This window comes from Copidosoma floridanum, unplaced genomic scaffold (assembly GCF_036245765.1).
Source record: "Copidosoma floridanum isolate Cflo_tuat_1 unplaced genomic scaffold, Cflo_Japanese_pri ptg000007l, whole genome shotgun sequence".
NCBI lineage: Eukaryota > Metazoa > Arthropoda > Insecta > Hymenoptera > Encyrtidae > Copidosoma > Copidosoma floridanum.
The window spans coordinates 8461327-8488764 of NW_028321884.1; the positions used below are offsets into that span (position 1 = coordinate 8461327).

Below are 27438 nucleotides of genomic sequence, written 5' to 3' on the forward strand. Positions count from 1 at the left end.
TGTAAATAGTACAACAGAGACGCATGCGCTCAATTTCGGATTAAACGCGCTAAAGCAAAAAATGTGCGGGTGCACAATTATAGGAAATGGCATAATAGTATATGCGAGTATATGTATGTACACGTATTCTCTCCCTTAGCGCAATGATCCATGACAGTGTATTCATATTCTCCTCTTCCTGGGTCTTAATTCTAGGAGGCCCGATGACCTACGATTGCAAGCGTGTACTTTCTTACGCAGCGTAAAAAGTCGGCTTATTTTTTTAGTTCATTGCTCTCAATAAAAGCCCGACAGAGAACGACTGATAGAGTTTTTCGAGAGCGTGTAGCTCTTCCTCGTTTTCCTTCACTACGCGCTCATTTATGAGTTATGTATTATATACACTTACGATATAAATGTAAAAGTGTAATAGGTAGGTAATAATACCTTTTTCGTTCCAAATAGGCGGCGTCGGGCGGTGTATCCTACTTTGTGCTTTCCTTGTTCCTTATTGGCCCTTTTCTCCTAATGAAACGGTTGCCCCTCTGCTGCTTCTTCGTTCGTTTTGTTTTACTAAGCTTTCTTGGAACATTTTTTTTCTTCAACAATAATCCTCGAGCCTTAGCTTCCAAACTGTAATGCGACGACTGCAGATCAACGTGGTGGCAGCACATGCTGGATCAGATAGTTGCAGATGTCTTCATTAAGGTACAAATAATAGGTGCAGGGACTTGTGAACATGCAGATGTGCGAATTTTTGGTCAGTGCAGGTCAATGCGCGCGCGTATTCGTCCTGACATGATTTTTTTTTTTTCGGCGAGCAGATCTCTGATTTCGTGAGATCATTTCAAATTTTGCGATCTTCGATGGATCGATGTTTTTAGCGGCAAAATTCAAATTACCTGGAACGAGACTCTATTTTTCTCTGGGCTTATTAGGTATTCTTTAAATTAAGAAAGTACATATTATATTCACTCTGTATACATGTATACGTGCTAGAGAAATCAGAAGGATCGACCGACCAACCGATTACAAAAAAACACGTACCTAATAATCGACAACCACTTTTTCTACCACTTTAACAATTAAAACGTTGTTTTCAATAAAAATATTATTTCTTGTAAAATAATTTTCATACAATTTCGTTTAGTTTTGAGCCATTTATTTTTATCGCAAATTTATTTACAATATTATTTAGTTTCATGTGTGATGAGTTCAAATATTATTATTGACTTATACACACTGTATATGATACAAATAATTTTATTTTAAAGTAGCTAGAGTTTTTTTTTAAATTTACAATAAATCGAATGCATGATCTTCAATTGTTATTGCTTGTTACTTCCATCATCAGTTCGAATTATCTATTTTTATTGATTTATTGGCAATACATTTGAAAAATAAATGCACAGAAAATTTATCTCCACAATGTCGATGTACCTTCGGTAAAATGACTTTAATGTTGTAGTAACCTTCCAAATATTGTGATTGTACTGCCTCAAAACAAAGTGTGACGGAATGATTTGTGCATTTTTCCACAATACATTGATCAATATGTTTTTATTCTTTACGTGTATATATATATATATATATATATATATATATATTTACACATATATATATATATTAATAAAAAGCGATTCATCACTGGCTCAATAAATGAGCTTGTACTTTATTCAAGTCACGTCACGTTGAATAACGCAACATCAAATACTTAACAATGATCGCGCTGGATTTTAATGAAACAAAAAATCTAGTATTTTTATGGATTATCTTTGTCCAACAAAAATAATGTACAGCATTAATATAATACATTTTCAAAAATAATCCAAAAACTTATAAAATTATGTTATCAAGCTTCAAAAATTTAAGCTGATGACAAAAAATTCTATAAATACACGTAAAATACAAAATTTTCAATTACGTTTCAATAACATTTTGATTTTTTGATGGTCTTAACAACAGTTACAAATCTAAATTTTCATAAATTCAAATCGACCGTTTAAAGCGACAATATAGATAACAACGGAATCCTCAATTCATTCATTAAACTCTGTAAATTAATTTTAAGCAATGCTGCATTACGGTATGGTATTGTTAGTTTGTTAGAAGCACTTTCAATAACATTTCGGTATACAGTTGACTTAAGCATCGAACTCGTTCTTGATGACTGTACGCTTGTCATGTCCAAATTAGTAACTCGATCTAATCGTATCACCACTAGGTAACATTGGGTTCAAGCTTGCACAGCCAAGTGATTATCCAAGCAATGTTCGGCACCATTAATTTCAAGTACAATTTTAGTTGCACTTAGAAAAATCCAAAGTGACTACACAACAGAACAATCATACATAACATGAGACATTCATACCATGCCAAAATTCAAAAAATTTCTAAAAATGATTATCTGTTCTCTGCATTCGTTCCATGTGCAAATTGTACAAAAGTTTGTTATTTTCGTAATAGTAAGGATTTTCACTGGCACTAAGTTCTGGCCTGTACTCAACAGAGTAGCTACTTTGACTGGAGCTATAGCCATCACAGGATGATGATCCTTGAGATGGTTCAGAATGATTTGGTGATGGGGCAAAATTTTGATTCCCCCAGTGAGATTCCATATTTTCTGATAAATTTTCTTGTCCACCTCCTTGCAAATTATTTAAATGAAGATTGTTTATCCTTTTGCTCAGAGGCATGAATTCACCATTTTCCTCTTCCATGTCACGTCCGCGTTTTCTGTCAAATTGAACTGTTCTTAGTATTTACATTTTGAAAAGATAAAGAGTGTGTTTCGTCTATTTTGCCAAAATAAAAAAAAAATACTGCCTTCAAAAGATGTCAACATACACACAGGAGAGATTACAACACTACGCGTTTTAATAGGAGCTAGAGTTTATTTTTAAAGTCCCTCTTGTAAAATATGAAACAAAGAAGCCCCCAAAATAAAAAAATGATAAAAATAATCCAAGCCAAGAATTTTCGAATAAAAGATAACTATCACGTAATAAAGGAAACACACTTCTATAAGTAGGTGCCTTGCTTACATGACATTTAAAAGACGAAAAAAAAAAAAAAAAAAAAAAAAAAAAAACTAACCTGTTGGCCTGAGTCATCTTCAAAAATTTTTAACAGGAACAGCAGAAGAAATCACAGCAACGGCACGACAAGATAAAAAGAGGATTTTTCTTTTTTTTTGTCCACAACACACACAACACAAGACCTCACCAATGGGCAGCGAAATACTTAATAAAGCCTGGCTGTCTTTTCACCTGACAGTGGCCTCCTTCAAACCAAGGGCTTTTCTACACCTTTTGCTCATCTCTGTTCCAGCTTCGGTTTTTCGAAAGTGGTGTCCTTGAAATTTCTCACTTATCGCTTGGAGCGTTGGTTGATTAAGCTGGACACACGAAGTTACAGCAAGTATATGTATTGATGCACAGGTGAGGCAGTCAGTAGTGTGCAGCAGCTGTCTGACTTTTCCATCCTGTCAGAGCAAGCAGGGGCTCAGAACTCGGAGCCACAATTAGATCATGCAGATACTCTGAGCGACCTCAGAGCACGAAGAAACAAAGTGAGACTAGCTGGAGTCACTGCAGTACAGCACACGGGCGATCGACCAACTTTTAAACTTAACATACGCACATTTGGCAAATAAGTAGGTATGATTATTATTAATTGGGAAAGTCGGATCTTATTGGACGCGTGTAAACACAGCAGCCGATGAGGGCGACGAGCGACGGGTGTTTTTTTCAATGCGTGTTTTACATATATAACACATAAATACGTGAGACGAGTAAAAGATGTGACAGAGTGCATCGGTGCACGGGTGCACGTCGGCCCCTTTTTTTATAAAAGTTAATAATTTTAGTGTGATGGTGAGAGCTGATCTGTCTGACTTACACCAAATGGCTTACTGACCACGGTAGTCTTTTTTTCTCTCAACAGTAAAAGCCTATTGTTTTTATCCGTGTTTTATTTTTTATTTTTAATAATTAACAATCATGTCTTTGAATTAATTTTTTGAAGTACCAAAAAAAGGATAAGTATATGTGTTCTTAAAGATTTAAAGAAGCACACATGTTTTATCGATTAGAAAAATAGAAAGCGCTGGTAATGCAGTTATCTTTATTGTCATCAGATGATGCTACTGTATTCATGATTTTCCTGCCACGGCTACCGAGGGTAAGGAAAAAAGACGGATTGGCGGCACAACTGAGCATCAACAAGAACAGACTTGTTTCCCTCCCAAGATGGCGTCAGCTTGATTTTGAGGTTCGTTGCGGCGAATTTGTAATACAAAAATTTGACTGCTTGATGCTTCAAAAGCTTGAAAAGTAAGTATAACATAAATGTTTATGAGATTGTTTATAAAGAATTTTGGTATATTGAAGGATTCCAGAGGATATCTTGCTGTTTTGCTGGTCTTGAATACAACGCGTATAATTACCAACGGCGTCCAAGTCCAAGACGCTAACAATCCAAGCTAATATATTTGGTTTCTTCGAGGCTTGCTGAGTTTTTGAATTTGTAAGTACTCTTAGCATTATTTCGAGTATTTTTATCGTTACGAGATAAATAAGTTTCTACATAAGCATGTTATATCGTAAGACTTTACAATCCAAACCAAACACATGTACACGTCATTTTGATGTGTAGGTGAGTGTTGTATCATACACTGTATACCTATATGATGTGTGAAAAATATTTATTGAAATTTATAGGAACATATTAGAAAATAGTCTCTGGAAATGATTGTTTGGATATTTTTTTCAATCGTCAGGCTCTTCTGTAGAAAGGTTTTATAGTAGTGTTTTAGTAGAAATTTTAGCCCAAAAATTGTTTTTAATGTATAAGAATTTACTGCAAAGTGTTAAGTGAAATTTAATACTTTTATAAGGTGATTTGCTGTGGTTATTTCTCTTAATCACAATGAAAGTTATGCACAATACTAAACAATCTGAGCGAATTAATAAAAAAAGGTTGGGTTAGTTTTCTATTTAGATAGTGAGTAAAAAAATTAATCCAAGGGTTGAATGGATTATAAATTGAGTCTTATATTGATAATTACATTAGTCATTACACCAAACACTGATAAGTGATTTCATTTTGAAAAAATTTCACTAAATACAGGTTGTTCAATTACTTAGCCAGAGCAAATAAACAAAACCATTACTACATCTCATGGACTCTTTCTAAAAAAAAAAAAAAAAAAAAATATCTTTTAAAGCTAAAAATACTGATTATGAGATATCGTGTTGGCACACGCAAATTAGTTAATTTATTGGTACCCACACTTTTATTGAGCATAAAATAATTATACGTTTGTGGATATAAAGCAGTAAATTTTTGATTGACTCAAAGACCCTGTTTCTTTCTTCTTTTTTCTTGTTCTTTGGAAATTGAGCCAATATTTCTGATTTTTGTGTTAAAAAAAAACTCTCTCAACTTAACTGTTGGAATAATTTTTTTTTGCTGTAAACTTTTTATGTGATATTAGTTTTTAAGTATGCCTATTGGTGCACATACTAAATAAACGGTCACATCTCCAACTAACGAGTGCAACATTGTCACCGCCCTTGAATAAAAAAAAGAAATCACCAGCGAGTCCAAAAGCGCACCCAAAGGCAGTTTAAATTGAGTTCAAAGACAGCAAAGGGAAAAAGGCCTTCCATCGCAGAAAATTTTGTCCTTACAACCGTGTCAAGTTTGCAGTCAACATCGCAAAATCATGAAAAATCAAAGACTCAATACTCGGAACGGCGTACCTATAGGTATGTACATGAACCAGCTGTGCGCGTATATGCCCATGAGCGTCACACTCTCGAGTCCGAGAGAGAGGAAACGAGAAAAGGCTGCTGAGTCATCATTCGATCGACGCCGACGGGATCTTTTTCTCGCTCGTTTTCTGAATCATACCACTAAGTATATATACAACTCACAACGAGCCTTCGTAGTAACGTCCGCGGGATTCCAAGTTGATTTTGCATGTATCACGAGTATTTTTGAAGATAGATACATAATTATGCGCAAGTGTCGATGACTCATTATTTACGTTTGATTGTACCGCATGTATAGGTACATTACAATTAAAAGGGGCTCGCAATGCTAATGGGGATTAACATTATGTTGGAGGATGTCGGATGGATTAACGATTACACGCCAAGTGCAAAATTTATGACGCAAAACGTAGATCGTGATAAATATACATATATACACATTTTAATGCTTATTTCTCAATATTCAAACAAACAGTTGATACAGATATCATTGTACGTATTTTACTGAAGAAAAAAAATGCACACGCCTTACATTATCTTTCGGCTCTGCGTCGTATGTATGTGTGACTTACTCATCGGATCTCCCTCTTTCTTGCTCACGCGAACCGTAGCCAAGGCACAACAGGAGAGTAATTTGTGCTGCCATTTAAGTCAAGTTTTTGCCAACCGAATACGACCAGACTTTCACGGCCTCGACCCTAAACTGCTGATTGTTATTCAGCCCTCGCCTGCAAACACATATAAGTAACACGTTTCGGGCTCTATTTTTATTTCATCATTTATCTTTAGGTATGAAACATTATTTTTTTCCTTTTTTTTTTATTCCAATAGTTTTAACAACACTAAACGCTTGACTCTATAAAAATTGTACGATTCATTACAGCATTTTTTTTTATACATATATATGTATTGTGTACACAGGCAATAGCGGGGCACTATTCGACTGGACGGACCGACTTTTTCAAAAGAGAGGGAGGGACGAAGAGAAATGATAATATGTATATACACCTACTAACACATAACTCCTCGGGAGTTCCCGAAGAGAAAGCGAATACCCAAGTCTGGAATACACAAGAATGGTGATGTCTCCTCTCGAAATATTTTTTCCATACCCCAACCGTATGGCACGGAATTTCGAGACATTCCCGAGGAAAAATAAAATTCGTTAACTCATGATTATGAAAATTGTACGTGTATACCGTACGCTTGTTGTTGTAGTGCTCGTAACACCAAACCATGCCTGTAAAAGTCTCAATGACTCACACAAAGGCATATACACCCAAAACACTTTTGTTCCCCGTTAGATGCATCGCGTGTTCATCGATGCTCCGTTGTGGGTATACAATACGCCGCTCCTCTGCATAATATTATACAGCTGCAGCGGTGCTCTAATAAGCCGCGTGTACCGATCTGAATTGTTAAAATGACCCGATGGGAAGAAAAGAAAAAAAAACAAACGTGCATGGGGGCAGATCGCAAAGGCGATGTAATTTTCGTTACACGCTCGTGGGAACAACTTTGAATGCTCATTTTTTCGTTTTTAAAGTACATTTTTCGAAGTACTATAAATAATAAACTAGTGACAAGGTGCTGCCTCGAAACAATAGTTACCCCCCCCCCTCATGTACAGAAAAGCCAGCGCCCATAGATTTTCCACTGTACAGAACTTTGAAGGTGTAATGAGCCCGATCGTGTACAGCAACGATTTTTATCAAACCACGGGCTTGCGTGCTTCTTCATTTTATAACTGTAACACCAAAGTCGGATGTTCTTGCAGTGCGCATCGTATCGAGCAAATGTTATATAGGCTTCCTCGTATTTCTATTTGAAACTGTAGAGATACTCGTATGTGGTCAACGACTCGGTGTATCGTTTTCAAAATGTGTATGTTGGAAAAGGTGACGTTCGATGTATTTTATATTGATTGTTCGCTCGGTCGATTAAAGTTTATAAACACCGGTGAGCGAGCGGCTTTGGAATGTATGTACGATTTTCAACTCTGAAAGGCAGTTGAAAGTGATTTTGAAATAACAATTTTTGAGAGTACATATATACCACAATGATGATGTGGAAAACAAAAGTGTGCATGTACTACGTTGTTTCTCCAGCTAAAATCCGTGACTGTTTGCTCGTCCTTCATGGGAATTGTCTAATTTCGCCGAGCTCCGCGGTTGCTCAATTCACTCGTCTCTGCTGTTTGGACACCAGAGTGTTCTAAGTGCACCTTTGGGGTAATTGAAGTAATCTTCCCTCGCTTTGTTTTTTTTTCTTTTTTTTTTTTTCTTGGCCTGTAGTGTAGATGGTTAAGTTTGATAGTATCGCCAAAAAAAAAAAAAATAAATAAATTCGATCAATTTACCTCGATCAAGTGCAAAATCGTCACGTGGATGTGCCCCACATGTGAATCGTCCCCTTGACACCCATAAACTTATAAGGCGCGATCTTCGGGTCCGCAACTCGGCTATAATTAGATATACATCCAAAAATAAGAAAGAAAAAAATACAGCCTGGCATGTGTCGTACTTACACGCGTGAACTTGAAAGGCGCGAGTCACGCGCGCGACGACGCATTGCCGTTTATGGGCTTGTGCCCAGCAAAAGTGCACCCAAAGTATCGCCGCGGCTGCTTGGCTTTTAAAAACTTTTGCTTTTTTTTTTTTTTTTTTTTTTTTTGCCCTCCACGAGACGTCTGCTGCACTATACGCGCGCAAAGTGAGATTCGTCGCTGCAGTGCACGTGCGGCCTTTGAGAGTTAAAAGCCTTAGGTTCGCCGTTCGCGGAGCTATATATATGAGTACCTATCTATACACACGCGCGCGTACCGAAAGTGTTGAGCTCTTAGCTCCTTCGCAGCTTAAAAAATATCCAGCGCAATGTAAAAAAAAAAAAAAAAAATCGTGTCAAATGTTATTTGTTGTACACGTGAAAACAAGCGCATATTTTCCATTATCGGCCAATCCGAAACGGTAGCGAGCAGGGGAAAAAAAGGCTAGTCCCGTCCTTACGTAATGTACATTCGAAAGGAAGAATAATATAATGGTATGCCCCGAAGAAACGACAAAGCCCGCGTTCGCAAATACCGATGTACACATAATATATTATGTGTTTGTACAGAAGAGGCGCGGTAGGGGAGAGGTATAGGATCGGATATGGGCGCGTGATAAACGATTCCGGAAGCTGCGGTGCAGCGGAGCGAGGCGGCGTGCCTCGCCATATTTGGCTCTGCGCGTAGTCGTCCGCGGATGCGCGGCAATTAAACGACCCGTGTAGTTTATACGCTGCCCCACTTGGGCGCGCGCGTCTATCTCTTTTCTCTCCCTGGAGTTGATGCGTAATTGGTTTTGGAGGCCTCGGTGAAGGGGTTTTTTTTCCTTTTTACTTTATTTACGAATAAAAAAACAATCAAACAAACGCCCGATGCCGCTCTGGTTGTGTTTCAAGCCGAGCGAGAGAGGGGTCGCGGCTTGTACTTCGAGCTGAAAGTCGATGCTTTGCTTATACTCGTATCTTTGTGCGCTATACGGTTTTCGCTGTCCAACCATAATAGACGCTTCGACGAAGTAAGTCTACGTATACACGGCTGCTGCTGCGGATCGATTTTCAATATGCTCTATACAATGCCCATCGCACAACGAACCGTTTTGTTTCCATCACTTTAAATCCAAGTGTGTGTGTGTGGTTGGCGTTTCGTAACGCGTATTGTTCAAATATGGACGTTTATATTTTTATTCTGTTTTTATAAATTGCATTGAGGTACAACTATTGATTAATGTTTTGTTGTGTTTCACCAGTTATGTATACTAATTTCAACACTTTTGAGTAAGATGAATCAAAATATGCATTGGGCGATTTTTGACCAGAGTAGTTCACTCTGAAACTTTTTTTTTTTTTTTTTTTTCGTAAATCGTTCAAGAAACAATAAATAATAATAATGTATTTGTAAAAACCAGATTTTCAGTTAAACGCTTCGAACGTATGCGTGCACCTACTTGAGACGCTTGGATTAACAATGATGACGATGACGTTCACGTTGACTTGGTCATTTTGTCGAGTAATCAATTATATTTATATCACACACAATAAAAAGCACCGTTCGAGGAGCAACATTACGTACACCTATATGCCTTAGTTCATTTCCCCATTACCGGTGCACATATAATATAATACATAGATATGCGTCGCTGTCGCTTTTACTTCGAAAATTATAACAAAAGAATGGTATGTAATGGATCACGAGGCAAAGTCGCGATGGCATCAGCGACCGAGCGTATAATTATTACAGACGAGCGCTAGCACGCAGTAGCCGGTATTATTAAAAAAAAAGAAAAGGTTACAACGTGCTTTTCTCGGGAAAGTAAGCATTACTGGGGCACTCTTTGCCAACGCTGCAGTCCATCGAAAAGTCATTGTCGTTTATCTCTCTTTTATCGCAATAACGAGGACTCCTTTGGTAATGTACACGTAAGTGTATAGGTGTTACGAGGTGTGCAACACATATAATATATATCCAAGGCATTGTATACAGATCGAGTAAAGCTTCGTGCAGGGTTCCCATGGCAAGCAAGGCGGTGCACCAGAAGAAAAAAGGGGGATTCCCCGCGACACGCCCTCAAAAGTCCGCTCGATAATTCTGTTTCGCGGTACAGATGAGGAGGAGGAAGGTCGTTGGACGGCTGCGGAAAAAGAAAAAAAGGATGATATACCCGTATTTATATTTATAGAAAGGGAACACTATGTGGCATTGATGGTGGGGTTAATGTTAAACAAATACGGTTCAACGAGTCAATATAGTCGGATAGCCCCATAATTGAGCGCCGTATATGTATATTATACTGGCTACAATCACACGACTCTTGTATAATAGTAGTAACGGGGCTCCCTGCGGGGGGAACGAAAAATCGCAATTAGACGATTCTCTCGTCCGAGGGGCCGCGCACAAAAAACCGAAATCAATCAAAGCCCACCCTGCGGTGTGGCCCTTTCTTCTGCGTCGAGGGCGTAGTTCGCGTGCGCGGCAGAATCCGGGAGAAAATTTTGGCGTGGAATCCAGTCCTTTCCCCCCCCCCCATAGTCGTGGCCTTCCCCTTGAACCCTCGCCCACTTTGTATATACGTGTATATATTGCACATACACCAGACAGTCGTGTCTCGCTCGGCACGAGTATCATAATATATACATGTACACTCGTTTACGACGGGACTTTCGTTGTTTGTGAACGCGTGAGATGATGGAAGTTGGCTCGGTTATTTTTGGAAATGCTCTCCCAGGGGGCTTTCGAGGTACATGTGGGGGTTGGAAAAACAAAGGTTACATATATTATATACTTGGGTTGCACCGAAGCGAGAGAGAGAGACGATATGAGTAAGGCTTTTGAGAGTTGTGTTCAAAACAATAGGGATCATCCGATGATGTACAACCATAATATACTTATTTTTTTTTTTTTTTTTCATTTAACGAAATAATCTTATTCATGATCCTAGAAAAATCGATCATAGGTATAAATCATCCAGTTTACGCAATGATGAGCCTTTGATATTCATCAGATGAAATAAGAGGAGAGGAAAGAAAAAAGGATATGAGAGGATCATGCCTCGGTGTACAGCAGCAAGCGATATGCGTATATGTATTTTTTATTTTTTTATTTTTTTTTTTTAGGAACCTGTATGTATATTATGTACATCATAGGCCCTTCCCCCTTAATATAAGTACGTGTACGTAAATGCAACGTAATAATATATATGTATGGATTTGTGTGCGCAGTGAATGCCCTCGACTGGTGGTGGCGGCGTGGCGTCGGGCACATCAGCGTCGGCGACGATGGTGTTGTACCTATACGTACCTATAGCTGCACGTCAGGGTATTGTGAGTCACGGCGCGCGGCGAGCAAGTCCATGTTGTATACGTATACATTGTACATGTACTTATACGCACAGAGGTTGGTTGTACGTAGGAGGTAGTAACTCTGTGTGTTTTGCACGCACTCGCCCCCGGCGTGTATATGTTGCAGGCTCTGGTGTGCTTTTGGGTGTGGTGCAGCAGCCAGCCCAGCCGACGATCGATCCGAGAGAGCCGACCCCTCGAAAAAGCTCTCTCCCTCTCGTTTGACTCTCCTCTCTTCCCTTCCGTGGCAGATATTGCACGTATACATTATTAAATATACATATATATATGTAACTCCAACTCTCCTGCAGGATACATAAGTATACGTCGTTTCGCTGCTCCTTGTATAGGTGTACTCGTACGCCTCTCCGGCTCTCCGTTCGCCTTCCCTCCTCGCGAAAGTGAAAGGATAGTATTTTATATTCAGTGGTTTATACATACATGTACACGAGCTTGAACCTTCCTATACCTAAGAGGTTTCGTTTTTTTCGTTTTTTCGAGCTGTATAGTTGGGACTTTAGAGGTGTTAAAATGCGGGGTATAAGTCGGAAAAATTGCCTATAAAATCAGTTGGGATCAAAAGCTTCTCGGTAATGGTGAATAATTTTCTCTCGCAGCGAGATGCGAAAAATGCTCCTGCCAAAACTTTGTCTTGTATTTTATTCATAAAAAAATATCTGTCGCGTGTTATCTCGTCCGAAACTCCATTTGGCGAATCGTCGATCGGGGTCTGCATTAAATCCATCCAACGATTCCGTATATTTTTTTTTTTCATTTATATTTATCAACTAAAAACTCGCGAAGCAGCTTCTCTCGTCTGGACCATAATCACCTTAAACGATTAGGTAGTTTTTTTTTTTTTTTTTTTTTTTTTTCCAATGCCAGTTCCGTACCGATTACCCAGTCAGGGAATTATCGATCGGAGAAAAGTCTCTCCCCACGGTGGGTAGATATATATACGTGCGTTCTTCCCTGTGTTTGCCCGTGCACGCTCTGAATATCCACGCGAATAAGCTCGTTACGACCTTTTGCAGGAAAAAAATATTCTCAGTCCACGGGACGAAAGAGAAAAGAAAAAAATTTTCTTTCTCTCTCCAAATAATAAGAATAACTAAAAACAAGCTCTTTTCCGATCGAAGTGAGCCGTGTAAAATGAAAAAAAAATTAACGGTCCGCACGGATTTTCTGCTCGGAGCAACAGAATACTTATCGCCGGTGATGGCTAACGAGACACTTCCTGTCCATCACCCGCAACACGCACACCCATTGTGCTTGAACATGTAGTATACGCGCGGCACGTCGGCGATAATCCAAAGCCTGCGTGGCCCGCATCGACAACGGCTCACCCAGTGTGTGGAAAACGCGCATCCGGCTTTTCTAAAAAAACGCGCACTGTGTATACACTCGTGCAAACTGAGGTGATACGCGTAAACCGCGGGCCATCTCTATTTTTCGTTTCCTTTTGTAAATGCTCGATCCTTGGAAGACACCTACTCCAAGGTTCAATACAACGTGTAAGGGCATATGAACCGTAATTTTTCGGCGTTGACTGCACCTCCGATGGCGCGCCATCAAGATCTCGTCAAATTTACGACTACGAATCTGTGTCACGCGAATCGATGCAATTGTAAGATAAGCCGTGGTGGACTACAGCATAACTATACATACCTCGAGTCATCCTCCTTTCTCTCTTTTTTTTAAATAATAGGGGTAATCCTTGACACTGAGCTCTTATATATCGAGAATATCCATTTAACGAATTGATGGGAGAAAAAAAAAGGTACGGATGAAATTAAAATAAAATTACAATTATTCAAAAGCATCTTCACCGAGAGCAAGAGTTGTCTGTTCATTTATCAAATGTCATTTTTCACGTAAGTAGATGAACTTATCTACCACAATGCCAAACAAATAAGATGTGCGCTCGATGACGTCGACACGCTGTTGTATATGAGGGACTAAAAACAAACGTGGTAGAGGTCAAACGACTGACGCATATGTGCAGTCGATGTAAGTGATAACGATGCCTTTCGACGAACGCTGCAGCGACTCGCCCATACGAAGGTCTTCTCTCGAATTAGGCGGACACGTATAGGGGGGTATTGAATTTTCGGGCGACTATTGTACAAAAGAAAAAGAAAAAAAAAAACACGTCAACTACATGACTCATCGTGCCCCGGGTCATTTGAGATCCGCCCTATACACCGCCATGGATATTTTTTTGGCAAAAAAAAAAAAAAATTGCAACAAACGCTCAAAGGTTTGAAATAATTGCACCCAACCTGAAAACAATACTCTCAAGTGGTACATTTCACCCGCGCGTGTGTACAACGAAGCCTTATTCAGTATGCGACACTTGGAGCAATAACTCTTGTAATATGCGCGTAAAAGTGTCCTCCTCCTCCTCCTCTCTCACTCTCGGCGAACAATCGAACAAACGAAGGGAAACCAACTTCCATACGTTGTAAACAAATCCCGTGGCGTATGTGGGTATATGTATAAGAAAAAGTGAAATCCACCCTCGCGCGAAAGAAACACCTTCTCGTTTTCTCTTGGCGGTGCGACTATTTTAGGGCATGTACACGTCACATACACGCACTAGTCGCGGTAAACAATACGTATGAAATGGGCTTTGAAAAAGTTTCATTGCACATTTGATTGGGCAGGGGCCCACCAAGTGCTACAATTTATATATATGTGGGTACTTATATAGATGGCAAAAGAATTAGGCCGCTCGTCGCTTGTTTGCAGGCACGCATACTAAAGCCCATTTCCGGCACGGGGCTGCTATATATACAGCTCTCTTGTCTCCTCTCGAATGAAAGCTAGTTTTTTTTATCTTTTACGATGCGATGGGTGTGCGTGCGTGTGTACATATTTATATGTGCAGCGAAATAGCGAGTAAAAGAGAAGAGGGACGGCTTTGCGTGTGTATTTTTTTTTTTTTTTTTTGCTGATGGGACCACTGTATGCGCTGAGATTGTTCTTTCCTTGCACGCAGCGTGAAATTTCGTTTAATCTTACGTGACTCGAATAAATTGGTGTTAAATTCTAGATGGATCATTTTTATTGCAATACGCATATAGGCATAATTTTACATATAGATAGTCAGCGCGGTTGTGGGATATTAACAAACGTGTTTTATTTAAATTACGTAAACAATGAACGAAAGTTTACGTGTGGTTGTTCGTCGAAGAAAAAGACATGACCATTGCGAGCTGTATAGGTGACTTTTTTCTTTATTATACATTAAATAAAATGTATAGAATATACGAAAAATCACCATTAATTATGGTATAGATTAAAGAATTAAAAGACAGTGGCGTTAAATGTAGGTATATTATCATCCATTCCATAAGTGCAGTAGGTATATAATATAAATATATGAGTACAGCGTAGCGAGGCGTCGCATCACGTGCGCTTACAAATTGTTACACATATATAAATATACGCACGGGCGGCGAGGAGCTGAATTCCAACCGCGAGGAGATATACTCGGGTATACATAACGGCTCGACAGGTGGCAGGTTGAAAGCAGGTTCTTCTCTCCTCGCGTTGTGGTAACTTTTTTTCTCCTTCCTTCTCTCTCTCTCTCTCTCTCTCTCTCTCTCTCTCGTCTTCCGCAGCTGGTTTTATAATGTATGCCCATACGTGATCATCGTCTTTCGGAGCAACCTCATCCGAGCGATCATTAGCGTTTATGCAACGTACCTATGTATTCCGTGCCGTGCGCCACGACGCTTCGTATTTTGTTGCTCATCAGCTACTTTGGATTATTATTGTAGGAGCCCATTCAAAACTTCATTTTCTTTGTTTCGTTTAAAGACGTACCTCTATATAGGTACACACGCAGGCAGGTACATTAGTATAGCTATATTCCCACAACGAGTACTCGATGCGCTTCGCTTGTTCCAAAAGCTCATCAACGCATGAAAATCCGATTAATCAAGCTCTTGGTTTTTTTGACAATAACCTTAGATACAGTATGAGGTATACCTACACCCCGAATTACCGTTACGTTGCCAAGTTGTACCGTTGAATGCGAGTAAAGTTAAAATTGTGTCCATTCCAATCCATTTGGAATATTATTGACGAAGAGGGAAAAAAAGGGGGTATATTAAAACTCACCGTGCGCATAAATTCAATCACGATGGTAAAACTTATACACCTACGTGCTGTATACAGGTGGGTATAGGTGCTTGTGTTCCCTTCGCACGCCACTTACCCATAAATAGAGAGTAGCTAGTCCACGTTGCATTGAATGTGCACTTCCCCCGTTGTAGCGCCGAAATTGACGAGCTTTCCCACGAACGAGAGAGCATCGACGGGGGGGGGGAGCCTCGCGTGCGATTAACATTGCAAAATCGTTAATTACCGGTGATTTCGCGTGTGTGTGCTCGTATGTATCCGCTCCCGTGTGTTACTGTATTCCCATGGAGAGGCGGTGGTGGTGGTGGTGGTGGTGCATACATGGGAAAGAAAGAGAGAGACGGGAGCCCCTTCCTCAGCAGCGAACTTGAACTTGAGACGACGACGGCGAGGAATGTGGAGCGGAACGCCGTGGCGAGCCGATCTTGATACGTCGTCGTCGGGAGACTTGGGCTCTCTCCCCTTTCCGGCTTTTCTTTACCTCCGGCTCTTTTTTTTTCCACCCTGATGGCCATCTATAATATATTATACATATACGTGTCTCCTCCGGGTTCTCTATTATTCATCTTTGTTTTCTCTTCAAGTGCATAAATACAGTACTTACAGTATGCAAAGTCTCATCGTGCCATCGGGTAGATTCGTGATTTCACTATCTGAATACTGAAAATATCAATACCTGTACCATATACATAGGCTACATTTTTTGGCAAAGTTTATCATCGATTATTAATTTATCACAGCTAAATCAATTTCTTTTGCTCATTTAAAAATGTATATGTAATATAGTAACATCAATAATCAATGTACAGGCAGGTATCGTGTGCTCATTTTACAAGAAAACGCGTGTGCATACAACAACGAGTACGCGCGCGACCTGCAACGGCAGCAACAACAACGACGACGACGACTCGCATTCCTCCGCGTAATTTATTCGCCGCGTGTGGCTATTATGTGTGTCCGTGTACGCATATGTATACCCATGTACACATAAGTGCACTGCAGCCGAGGAGTTTAAGGAGCACAAAATCGAAGGTGCGCGCGATGCATTGTCGGCGCCGCTCGGACATTCCTCCTGCATGTGGTTTTAGCCTCATCGTGTCTTTTTTCTCTACCCCCTTTCTCCGTTTTTTTTTTTTTTTTTTCCATTCCCTGTCACTTTTTTTGTCTCCTTTGCACACTTGCAAGAGAGCGTAACATTTTACTCAGCGAATACCGTTCACACGGATTTTTCGATGATAACGAAAGAAGCCAAGTACATTATAGTGTCGAAAGCTCTCGTCGCAAATATCTCGAGGGAACTCCTTTTCCACGGACGTGTATATTATGTTTCCTTCGATAAAAGCTTGTTTTTTTTTTTTTTTTTTTTTTCACTACTACTTGGTTTTTGAAGCACGGATGCGAATTTTTTTGTTACTCTCTGTTACCATGAACTGTCCTTTGAATGGCTGCGTAAAAGGTATCCACTTGCCTCGCTCGTAAGACATCTCCGGCCGACGTTCATTGACGAGCACCTAACTTCTTAATGACGATCATTGCGAAAAACAATTTCAGATCACCCACGTATGGTTGAAGAGTGCCATTTTTTTAACGCCGATCATGCGTTTCGCGACTTATTTCGCGAAACTCATTATTACCAGGATGTTTTACTTTGGTGCAATAAACAAACTTCGTATGGGTAAACATGGTGAAAATCGTTTGTCCGACTCCACAACTTAATTACGCGTTTCACAAAAGGAAAAAAAAAAAAAAAAAAAAACCAATTTCAAGCCCAGTTCGCAATTGCGCAACCTTAAAATTCCAAAACAAACGCATCGCCGCTTGGAACACTTCGTTGTTGTTTTTTTTCCCCCTTCGCAATTAGAAAATCACAGTCTACATAGCAACGCGGTGTGTACAAGAAAAACAACCGCGCACAGAATTTCCTCCGCCACTTACCCATCTCATACCCGTGCAGTTTCTCTCTTTTCTTTTTTTCCCTCTCCCGATACGCCACACCGCACACGCCACACGGCGAAATTAGCGTAATCGATAAATAGGCAAAGAGAGTATCTCATACGCACACGCCAGACACCGCGTGTATCCGTATATTATGCATAATTACATTACCCACCCACACGTGCTCAGCTCGGCTCGTTTGCCAATTAGAGAGGCAGAAGCAGAGCTCTCGTCGTCTTTTGCTATTTTTCTTTTATCGCCGGGTAGCCACTCGCTGAACATCTGGGCCGACCAACGAGGAATCGGACGCTGAGAACTTTCGTTTCGGCGGCTCTCCGAGATTTCGGGGGTACGAGTCGGGACGACTCCAAAAATCACGTGCACCCTCGTACCGGGCGACTGCAAAGGCTTTGAAATTCAGTTGTACTCGGCTCGTAAAAAAACGAATCCCATTATCTCGCGATAACTTCCCCATGGTCTTTGTTTGCCCTTCGAACAGCGTCACCACAGCCGATGTATAAATTGCCAATGTGGCTCGCGTGCGCACCTCGTCATTTCCGATTGTCGCCGTTCCCGGCTCCCCTTTATTTCTTTTTTTCTTCCTCCCAACGCATGTCTCGCGCGACTCCTCTCTCGCCTTCGTTTTCTTCGTAGACGCGCACGTCCGCTGGTTTATCCTTGTTTGGGCCCGCGTGGTTTATTCCCGTGCATCCCCTTGGCCGTACACGGGCTCTCCCGAGCGCGAGAGACGCCAAGTATAAGGGGGAGTCCTCTCGCACCTTTGTCCTCGAGGATCCCCTGGCGCTCTTCTTCTTACTGCATCGATTCCCTCGATCTCCCCGTGCATGCTTATAAATAATGCATATCCTGCTGCCCACTATCTACCCCCTCTCCCTGAGTGCTTTTATTGAAAATCCTGGAAGGTATTTCATCCACACACCTTGTTCGTCGGATTAAACACTATAGGTGTACAAGATATTCATAGTCAAGCTCAAACTTTTGCCAAAGGCTGGGCTGATGTAATTTATTTATACAAAACAACACACGCGAGACGGAATTTCGTCGAGCAGCCATCCTCGAGGGACTCGTGGCTATCCATTGATACTCGTGTATTGTCTTGGAACTTTTTACATTTTTTTTTTTTTTTTTTATGCAGAGGCAGCCTATTCGGCTCATCCAGTTCTAATTCATAAATGCGACCCCGAGAATAACTTTACTGTTCGGATCATCTCGTTAGTGCTTGCGAGGAAAAAAAAAAAAGATAAGTGTGTCTCCACCAGTGGCCAATTGAATTGTCAACAATTGCTTTGGTTGCACGTCCATTTCATACGTATGTCCAATTTTTACTGACAAAGATAACAAAATTTCCATCCAGTCGCATGTAAACGCTTGCATCATAACTACAACAGTGGTCTTTTCACTTTTCGCTCTTTTCTCTATATTAGTTGGTGCCATCAACCTATTACCTTAGAAGCATCGTATCTGCTGTTGATTAGATCGTCACGCGATACACGTATACCTGAAACATGTAAGTGCGAAAGTGGGTCGCGCAACTGAGAGGTTCGGAAAAGGTCGCGTCGCGCTCTGTTTCTACGATCGATTCGACCTTGCGTGTTTGTGTATACGTTTTTCTTTTTACGAGCTTTTCATTGACTTTTTTTGGTCCTGTTTTTGCTCGAGGACGCGTACAAGCTGGCAACGATGATTCAATTACCGATTTTCATCAACGTTTTCCTTTAGGAAACAAAAAAAAAAAAAAAAAAAAAAAATGGGTAAATATTCGTACCGGCGTGTGCCAACCAACGACATACGTGGCTCACAATTGATATAACCATATAAACTAGTATTCAGAGACGACAGGAGTAAAAATTTCTACCGAGTATATAAGATGTAACATTTACAGCAACAACTCTCGATGTGGCTGTGTATATGTCAGAGTCGCGGCCTTGGCTGTAGGCCGTGTAAGTGTAGTATATTATTACTGCAAATTAAGGAGCATAATGAGATTCCGTATAGGGAGGGAAAAGTGAGTGTCGCTGCAGGTGGTGACGATGTGCACGAGAACGAATTAACGTGGGAGAGAAACGACACATGGGATTACCCCCCTTTTGTTCATTCGTAGAGTCGCAGCGGAAACGCCATGAGCTATTTTTACGCGTATAAGGGAAGGCGCGTTTCTCGAATTCTCAAATGGCTCATCTGTCAACGTATATGTTGTCCGTGTACGTATAGGGATCTACTTGGGCATATGAGAAAAACAAGAGAGAGGTATACTCAACGAGTGAATCGTTGCTGGCTTTTTAGTCTTACTTTGGCATGTAAATTAGGTGTTAATGCTTGTATATATAGGTGTACACGTTATGGATCCATAGGTGACATTGGTCTGTCGGGTGTGACTCGACACCTCAGAAGTTTACTTAAGATCTTGAGTTTTAAAGCGGTATACCCACTACTTTTTTAAATTTTATTTTTAATCCAGCAAGTGCCTCGTTTTCAACCCTTTTTGCACCAACGTGTCAATAGATGAATCGACGAGACACAAGTACAGAAAAATAAATTTAATGGCATTACGTAAAAAAAATCTACTCTTTTCTTTACACATTTTCTTCCTTCATTTTGTAGCATTCAATAGTGAAGAGACCCGTCACCTAAATAACATCTCGCAAAGATAATCGTCACGAAAATAGAATCATCACGTGCGATGACACAAAACTCGTTTTTCCGTACCTGTATTGCAGAGTAGCAAGCACGAGGATAAACAATTCTCACTTTCAATCAGCTTCGTAACTTTGTTGTATATACATGTTATTCCCCCCAAAAATCATCTTAATGTATTGAGATCTTATTTTTGTTGTCCCCACGCAACGATAACCACCTGATAGCTTGACCTACAATTATTACTTGCGAGTTTCTCTCCGCCACGAGTATCATCGCAGATGGCGCATATAGTTCAGCCAATCCCGATGGGCTGTGATCCGATTTTTTTCCCCATGTTAATTTCTCCAGTGGGAAATGCGCGCATTCCTATTTGCCAAGTGGGTCGCGTTAACTTTTTTTTTTTTTTTTTTTTTCCCGTGACGACCATCGGAAGAGCACAAGAAGAACAAACTATGCACGCTAGTTAACGCTAATTGATTGCTCGCCCGTACACGTATACCTTTCGTGTGTGCGTGCATTGCATGTACCAATATATATATATATGCGTGATGCAATGTGCTCTCTGTTGCTCACCTGCTCTATCGGTTTAGATTGTTCGATTTTCGCTGCACGCGTACAGTAACGGACCCGTTTAACAATGCCCATACGGAGTTGGAGACGTATCGATAAGCATATATACCGGTCATATTGAATGATGAGCCGCTTGGGTTTTCCAACTATTTTGCCGCACTCCACCGTAATCCAAAGATCATCGTTGCTGATGTTGTCCGCGGTTCTGGATAGTTGAGTTGGCGAATGACGATAGTTTCGAAAAATAAAAAGTATGAGTTTCAGGGTTACGTTAAATCCATCCAGCTAAGTATATTTATTGGTAACGCAATAGACGATCAGAGACAACAGATGCGTCGTGTGTTTATATATTATAATATATACCTACGTGCAACAATTTGGATGTCGCATCTTCGACAATAGGCCTTAATGGCACGAGTTATATTTAGCAACATTATTCAGATTTGCGAAGAAAATATGGCACATCGTACGTTATACGCGTGTACTTCTCACGTGGTATCATAAAATTATATAATTAATCAACGAGTAATTTACAGTGATTTACACGTATAAGAAACGTTGCTTGTAGCTCCTATTTTTCTTTTTGATATCGCGATCAAAAAAAGTTGATCAAACAAGTTTCTTGCGTCAGGTTTCATAGGCAATTATGAAAAAACAGTTTGGATTAAAATTTCCCTTGTAAAAGTTACTCAACGCGCGCAATGTAGTCACACTTTTGTTACGAGATCTGTAGAAAGTCCTCTGGAAGATGTATACAATTTTTACCCTAAAACTCGTTGTGAGGTTTGTCTATATGAATTGCTAGTTGATCAAACCATCAGTACAGCAAGCGTAGTTAAAAACTTTTCGCGCGTGGCGCGTCGATAAAATTTTCAGACCGTTAAGAAGCGCACGGGTGAAAAGCGTTGTTAATTTTTTATTTCGTTTTAATGTTGTCTAATCGAGGCTTGACTCGTTACGGTAACGAGGGGGGGCCTCTCTCATGCGTACACGCACAAAAGTTTCGCCACGGCGATGCATCATGTATAGGCAACGTCACGCACGCTTAGGCATAAACGGATCTTGTCGAACACCTGAGCGAGTGTGTATACGTACCAGGGGCCGATGCTCTCGACGAAGCCAGAGCAAACAGCGGAATTGGGATCGCGTTTTTTTAATTTTTACCTGCCTTTTTTCCATGATCTGTTTTGTTCGACAAATTTTTCATCGGAAAGATTTATTTAATTTCCAGGCAAACCAATCGGGCTTGATCCAATATGAAAAGTAGACATGTTTGAATTTTTCATTTTGATGAAAGTCTCGCATGTAGGACGAAAAAAAAAAAAAAAAAAAAAAAAAAAAAAAAAAAAACATTGCCTACTTGGTATAAAGGTATTTTATTTGTGCGCCAGTGTGTAAGGCTTAGGCCAAGCCAAGTGCAGCGATCTCATTACCTGCTCTCGAAAGTGGGTCGAACGAGTGCATCGACGAGTGTTCGCGTCCACTATCTATAAGAGAAATACCTCGACTCTCTAATCCGGACAAGGCACACATACAGGGAAATTTAGTTTTTACCTTTTGAAATTTTTTTTTTTTTTTTTCTTTTTCTTTTATCATCCAACTAAATTTCATATTCAAGCACGTTACCGTATACGAAAATTGGGGCGATAGCGAGTACGATAGCCTTATTCAAGTATCGGAAACGATTTCGTTAACGTATATTAATTGCCAGATATTGGTTCGATACGTACGTGCGCTTGGATAACCGAACGGGGGAAAAAAAAGAACGTTTTCAAATCGCGTCGATAAAATAATTTAAAATAATAAGTGACATCATTCATGAAAAATTATCACATCAAAGTATCATTCGATTAATTAAACGTTTCGCCAGACATGAAATCGATTCTCCTCAAAAGTTCGATTAGCATTAAACTTGCCGCCCCAAGCACTTTGCGACTAAATATTAACAACCCTCGTTGCCTTAGCGAAATAATACATCGGGAGCTGTACTGATGAGATTTGCACAGCGCGTGTGCAGCATTTCGATCAAAGTACCTGTACTTATGCATATTTCTGTAACAGAGAGAGAGAGCCGTGCGCGAGTAAAGCCAATGAACTATCGCGTGAAGGAGCTACAACTTGCATATGCATGCAAAATGCGTGACCATAGCGTTGTAGATGAAACGTATGTATATGTTGTATACGTAACGAGCATCCACATAATTGAACTTGATCGCGAGACAAAATTTTCTTTTTTTTTTTTTTTTTTCTTTGGTTACCCATGGGATTGGATTTTTCATTCGTTCTCCAGTATATGAAGAAGCCTTTTAATTATGGTCATATATACGATTCACGTAGAAAACCAAAATACAGTAACTACGCGATGATTCGTTGTGTACAAGTATATTTGTCGATAACTTTAAATCTGTTTAAAATAAATACAAACAGAGACATTGAAGCAAGTATTAACCGCAGCACGAACGTAGATCAGGTATATTTTCTTCTTCGAGCAGGCGTGTGTGTGTGCGGAGAATGAATCTTTTACGTGTTTTGTTTTTGCGGTGCAGAGATGATACCATCAGCCGCAGAACTCTGATGGGTTAACATTTTTCAAGTTTAACAATATCCCTACGCTGCTACTTCGTTTGACCGCAAACAAAAACTTATGAGTAATAAATAGTTTGAACTTTTTGAAACAAGGGATTCTCTGATGTAATGAGAGTTTTTACATAAATGATTGTTATTTTAAGATGGAATTTTTATATCATCAGTCTAATGCAACTGCCTCTTTTTTTTAGAAAACGATTTTTATTCAGTATACAAAATTATTAAAATCAGTTGGTTTATTTTATCGCATCTCGGCATCATTACTAAAACTAGAACATCTTTGATTGTTTTTGGTATCTACTTCGGCAAAAAATATAAAATTTAAATTATTAGCCCTAGTAGGTAACGTTTTTTCAAACAAAAAATTAATTTCCTCGTAGGTACCTGCATTTAATTATCCTATCAGTACAGCGAGTGAATAAAAACGCTGACTCCACCATAAGATGAAGAGTGCATGCAAAATCAGAGTCTCTTGCAAACTTACACTTGAATAAAGTCGCTTTATACTATTTTCTGTAGATGAGGAGTAGTTGAATGTTTTATGATTATCAAACTGCTTATACCTTGGACTCCGTTTATGAATTTGGATTGGATTAGATTTATCATTTTCTATATTTTGATACCTCATCCTAACTAATAAAAAAGGCAAATTTTGCCAAAATGTCTTTTTTTATACTTTTTTTTAGTACTGCATTGTATTTTTCTCATTCCAGAAAATTTTTTAAAGATTTATAAAGAAAAAAATTCAAATCAGCTTATTTTTTGTTCCCAATTACCGCTTGTATGTGGTTTTTCCCAGAGAAATTCGTGCAAGGAGTTACAAAACGATTTTTCCCGGGCGTTCATTATATTATGATGATAGCAAATATTTAGTTGAACTTTGAGTAAATTTTTAAAATAGTGCCCAGTAAAAGAGTTTCTCGGGCAAAGTAACTCATTTCCTTTAAAGACTATGTATGGCACGAGAAAATGAGGTCCTGCCACGTATTGATAGGGTTTGGAAACCAATTAGAAATTATAGCTAAAAGTAGTCACTAACGTTATCAATATTCGATAAAAGTTTCGTTAAGAACGTTTTACAAAGTTTTAGACACCAAGTGACAAATCGGATAACTACGTATTTGTATTTACCAACTCGTTGCTCGTTTGTACAAATGTTGGAAAAAAGTTGATTTTCCCTCGAGTCTTTTTCCTATTTTTTTTTTACTCAATTCGTGATGGTAAATTTGGAATCTGACTCATTTATCGTAACGTAACAGTTCCTTTTGTGCGTAAATTTTTTTGTTTTTACGGATAAAAAATTTTTTTTTCTCGTGCAAAAAAATTCGTATTGCTTCAGCGATTTACTATCTATTTGCTTGGTGGTATTTAACGTATCACTTACTATGAAAGATAGCGTATTAGTCAGACAACCCTCGTATTCTGCTATTGACCACGCGATGGTCCCCGATAAAAAATATAAATACAAACGCGAGCATCTTCCTTAGCCTTATTCGTTCCACGTATTCTTAATTCATTATAAAAAAAAATAAAAAAAACTAAGAGCTTTTTATAGGTAAAGGAAAAAAAAAAGCGTCAACGCCGATTTTGGAATAAACTTGGTCTGATACGTGATGAAAAAACACAAAATATGAAGACAGGGACGTTTGCATAAGTCCTTGACGAGCAGCGTAACTCGCAATACGGCGCATCAGCGTGACCGGCCAGGGTCTCGAGTGTGGCCATTCATCTTGCGCGCGTGCCTATTTGATCCCTCTCTCGAGGCAATCCAGCAGTACACTTGGAGGTATCGATTTTGAGGAAAGATTAGCTCATTGCAACGAGTCACTTGAACAGGACATCTACGTGCGCGTCACTCGTAAACGATGCATGCATAAGAGAGACGACATTTCTTTGATTTTTTTAAGGATACCACACGCCCTTGACCGTCATTTTTCGAATGAGATTGGTCTTATTTTTTTTTCTCTCAAATCAACTACTTTGCAAACACATTGAGGCTTGGGAGAAGAAAAAATGTCCTCAGTTGCAGTGGGAGTGTTAAATTGAAACGGTATTTAACATCTATTAGTTACGTGAAGTACAATCTCTTGAATTGATGTATCAAGGTTTTATTTTCGACACGTGTTTCCTGGAATGTTTTCCGACCTCTTGATTAATACGAAATAAATGTATCGAGAGCCATATAGTCTGGTTAATTGGTCATTCTCGTCTTTCAATGTCGCTGTCAACTGTACTTTTAATTTCTTTCAATATTACATAATGCGTGATGAATTTTTTTTTTTTTTTTTTTCTTATTCTGAGGTAATAATTGACCATTGTTTTTTTTATTGTTATTACGAGTGGGTTAGAAATTACTACATTTCAATTGTTACGTATATTTCTCTTCTACTCCACTTTTTACTACCAGTTTTAATACTTCCCGAGTCTTCGATTTACAGCACGCAACGCTGTGCCTCCGTATCAAAAGTGTCGACTGTGCATTTTCCATTCAATATCTTTATGACAGTGCAAACAAAGATAGTCTTGCAGCGCAGTTTGATGAGACTTCAATATCCATTCCCTCACGTATACACTCGCGATTTTTTTCGAGGAGAGAAAAAGGACACACGAGTCGTTGCTGCAACTGCCGTAAAAAAAAAAAAAAAAAAAAAAAAAAAGTATGAAAATAAATGATGACGCTTGAAGAGGAAAAATTACGTCACTAGTAGAAAACCATCTTCGATTGTGAATAAGGTATCTGTAGTCACACACATACTCGTATGAAATTTTTTCTCTAACTTTTTCGTAGCGTCCCTGTATTGCGGACTACAGGTTTTTGGCAAAGCACATCCCTCCCCAAATAAATCTATATAGTCCACTCGATACGGTAGTCCGTATATACGCGGCCAGGCTACCGGTTGGGGCACCTGTTCTAGGTCAACATCTCAGAATCCGCTCAAGGTCAGAAACGCTCCGGCAATCGGCCGGGCTCTCCCACTTTTGTGCCGCAGCGAGGAGTTGTGCAGCCAATTCTTTTGTTCTCGTAAAATATGATGAACCCCAAACGTGAGGTGATCCTATATATTTACTTCTTTAATTTTAAAGGCTCGCGTATCGAAATTGCAAGGATATGCTTGTGTTGGAAAATCAGAGAAACGATGCAGAAAAAAAATAAGAAATTCTCGTCAATGGGATAACTGGTGTGGCGTCATCGACGACTGTGTAGCTAACTCGAACTTCGCGGAATCCAGTGTTAAACCTTGCCAAGAAGGAAAAACTATATGAGTTAAAAAGTTGACGCTGTCTCGACTTGGTGATTTCGTTGCATAATGACCTCGCGTGAGACAGTTTTTTCAAGTACGTAAACACTGACGGCGTTACGAGCATCGCATACACACACCTGCTCAATTACAATCCCCGTCATCTGGAGAGCCAACAATTTATGTATGTGTACTACCCACAACGAGCACATGTCGGAGTTATTATTACCTTGGGATCGTTGATAACACAACTTACTGGAAAGAGAAAAAAAAAAAATGTTGTTCCGGCAGACGGGATTTATCGCTTCTCTAAATATTTTGAGCCGCTGTAGATCTAAATACTTCGAATGTTTGATCAACATTTTGGACTTGGCAATTCACAAGTTTATAAAAAATGACTGATGTACACCTCACTGGAATAACAATTTTGTACGTATATACAATACATCACCGCCGAGTTATTTGTAGAGAATATACTTGTATATTTGATGGCCTTGGTCCTCAAATAGAGAATGAGACGCCATTAAGTGTACCATTTTAACTCGAGTCTGCTTATCATGGATTATAATTATTAGACTTTGGCGACACACAAAGTGTACATACAGCACTTAAATAGAGCTACCGTTTCTTACGTTACATCTGTAACATGTAGGCCCTCCTATTGA

At 39.5% G+C, this 27438-nt stretch overlaps 1 protein-coding gene across 1 annotated transcript; it reads right to left on the reverse strand.

Annotated features, from left to right (window-relative positions):
• Positions 1 to 1596: 1596 nt before the first annotated feature.
• On the reverse strand, positions 1597 to 3706 carry LOC106647556 (uncharacterized). Its single transcript, XM_014364006.2, has 2 exons — positions 3076 to 3706; positions 1597 to 2715 (listed from the first exon to the last, which is right to left on the reverse strand). The coding sequence occupies exons 1-2, from the start codon at positions 3090 to 3092 to the stop codon at positions 2373 to 2375; spliced, it is 360 nt and encodes a 119-aa protein (XP_014219492.1). The 5' UTR covers positions 3093 to 3706; the 3' UTR covers positions 1597 to 2372.
• Positions 3707 to 27438: the final 23732 nt, after the last annotated feature.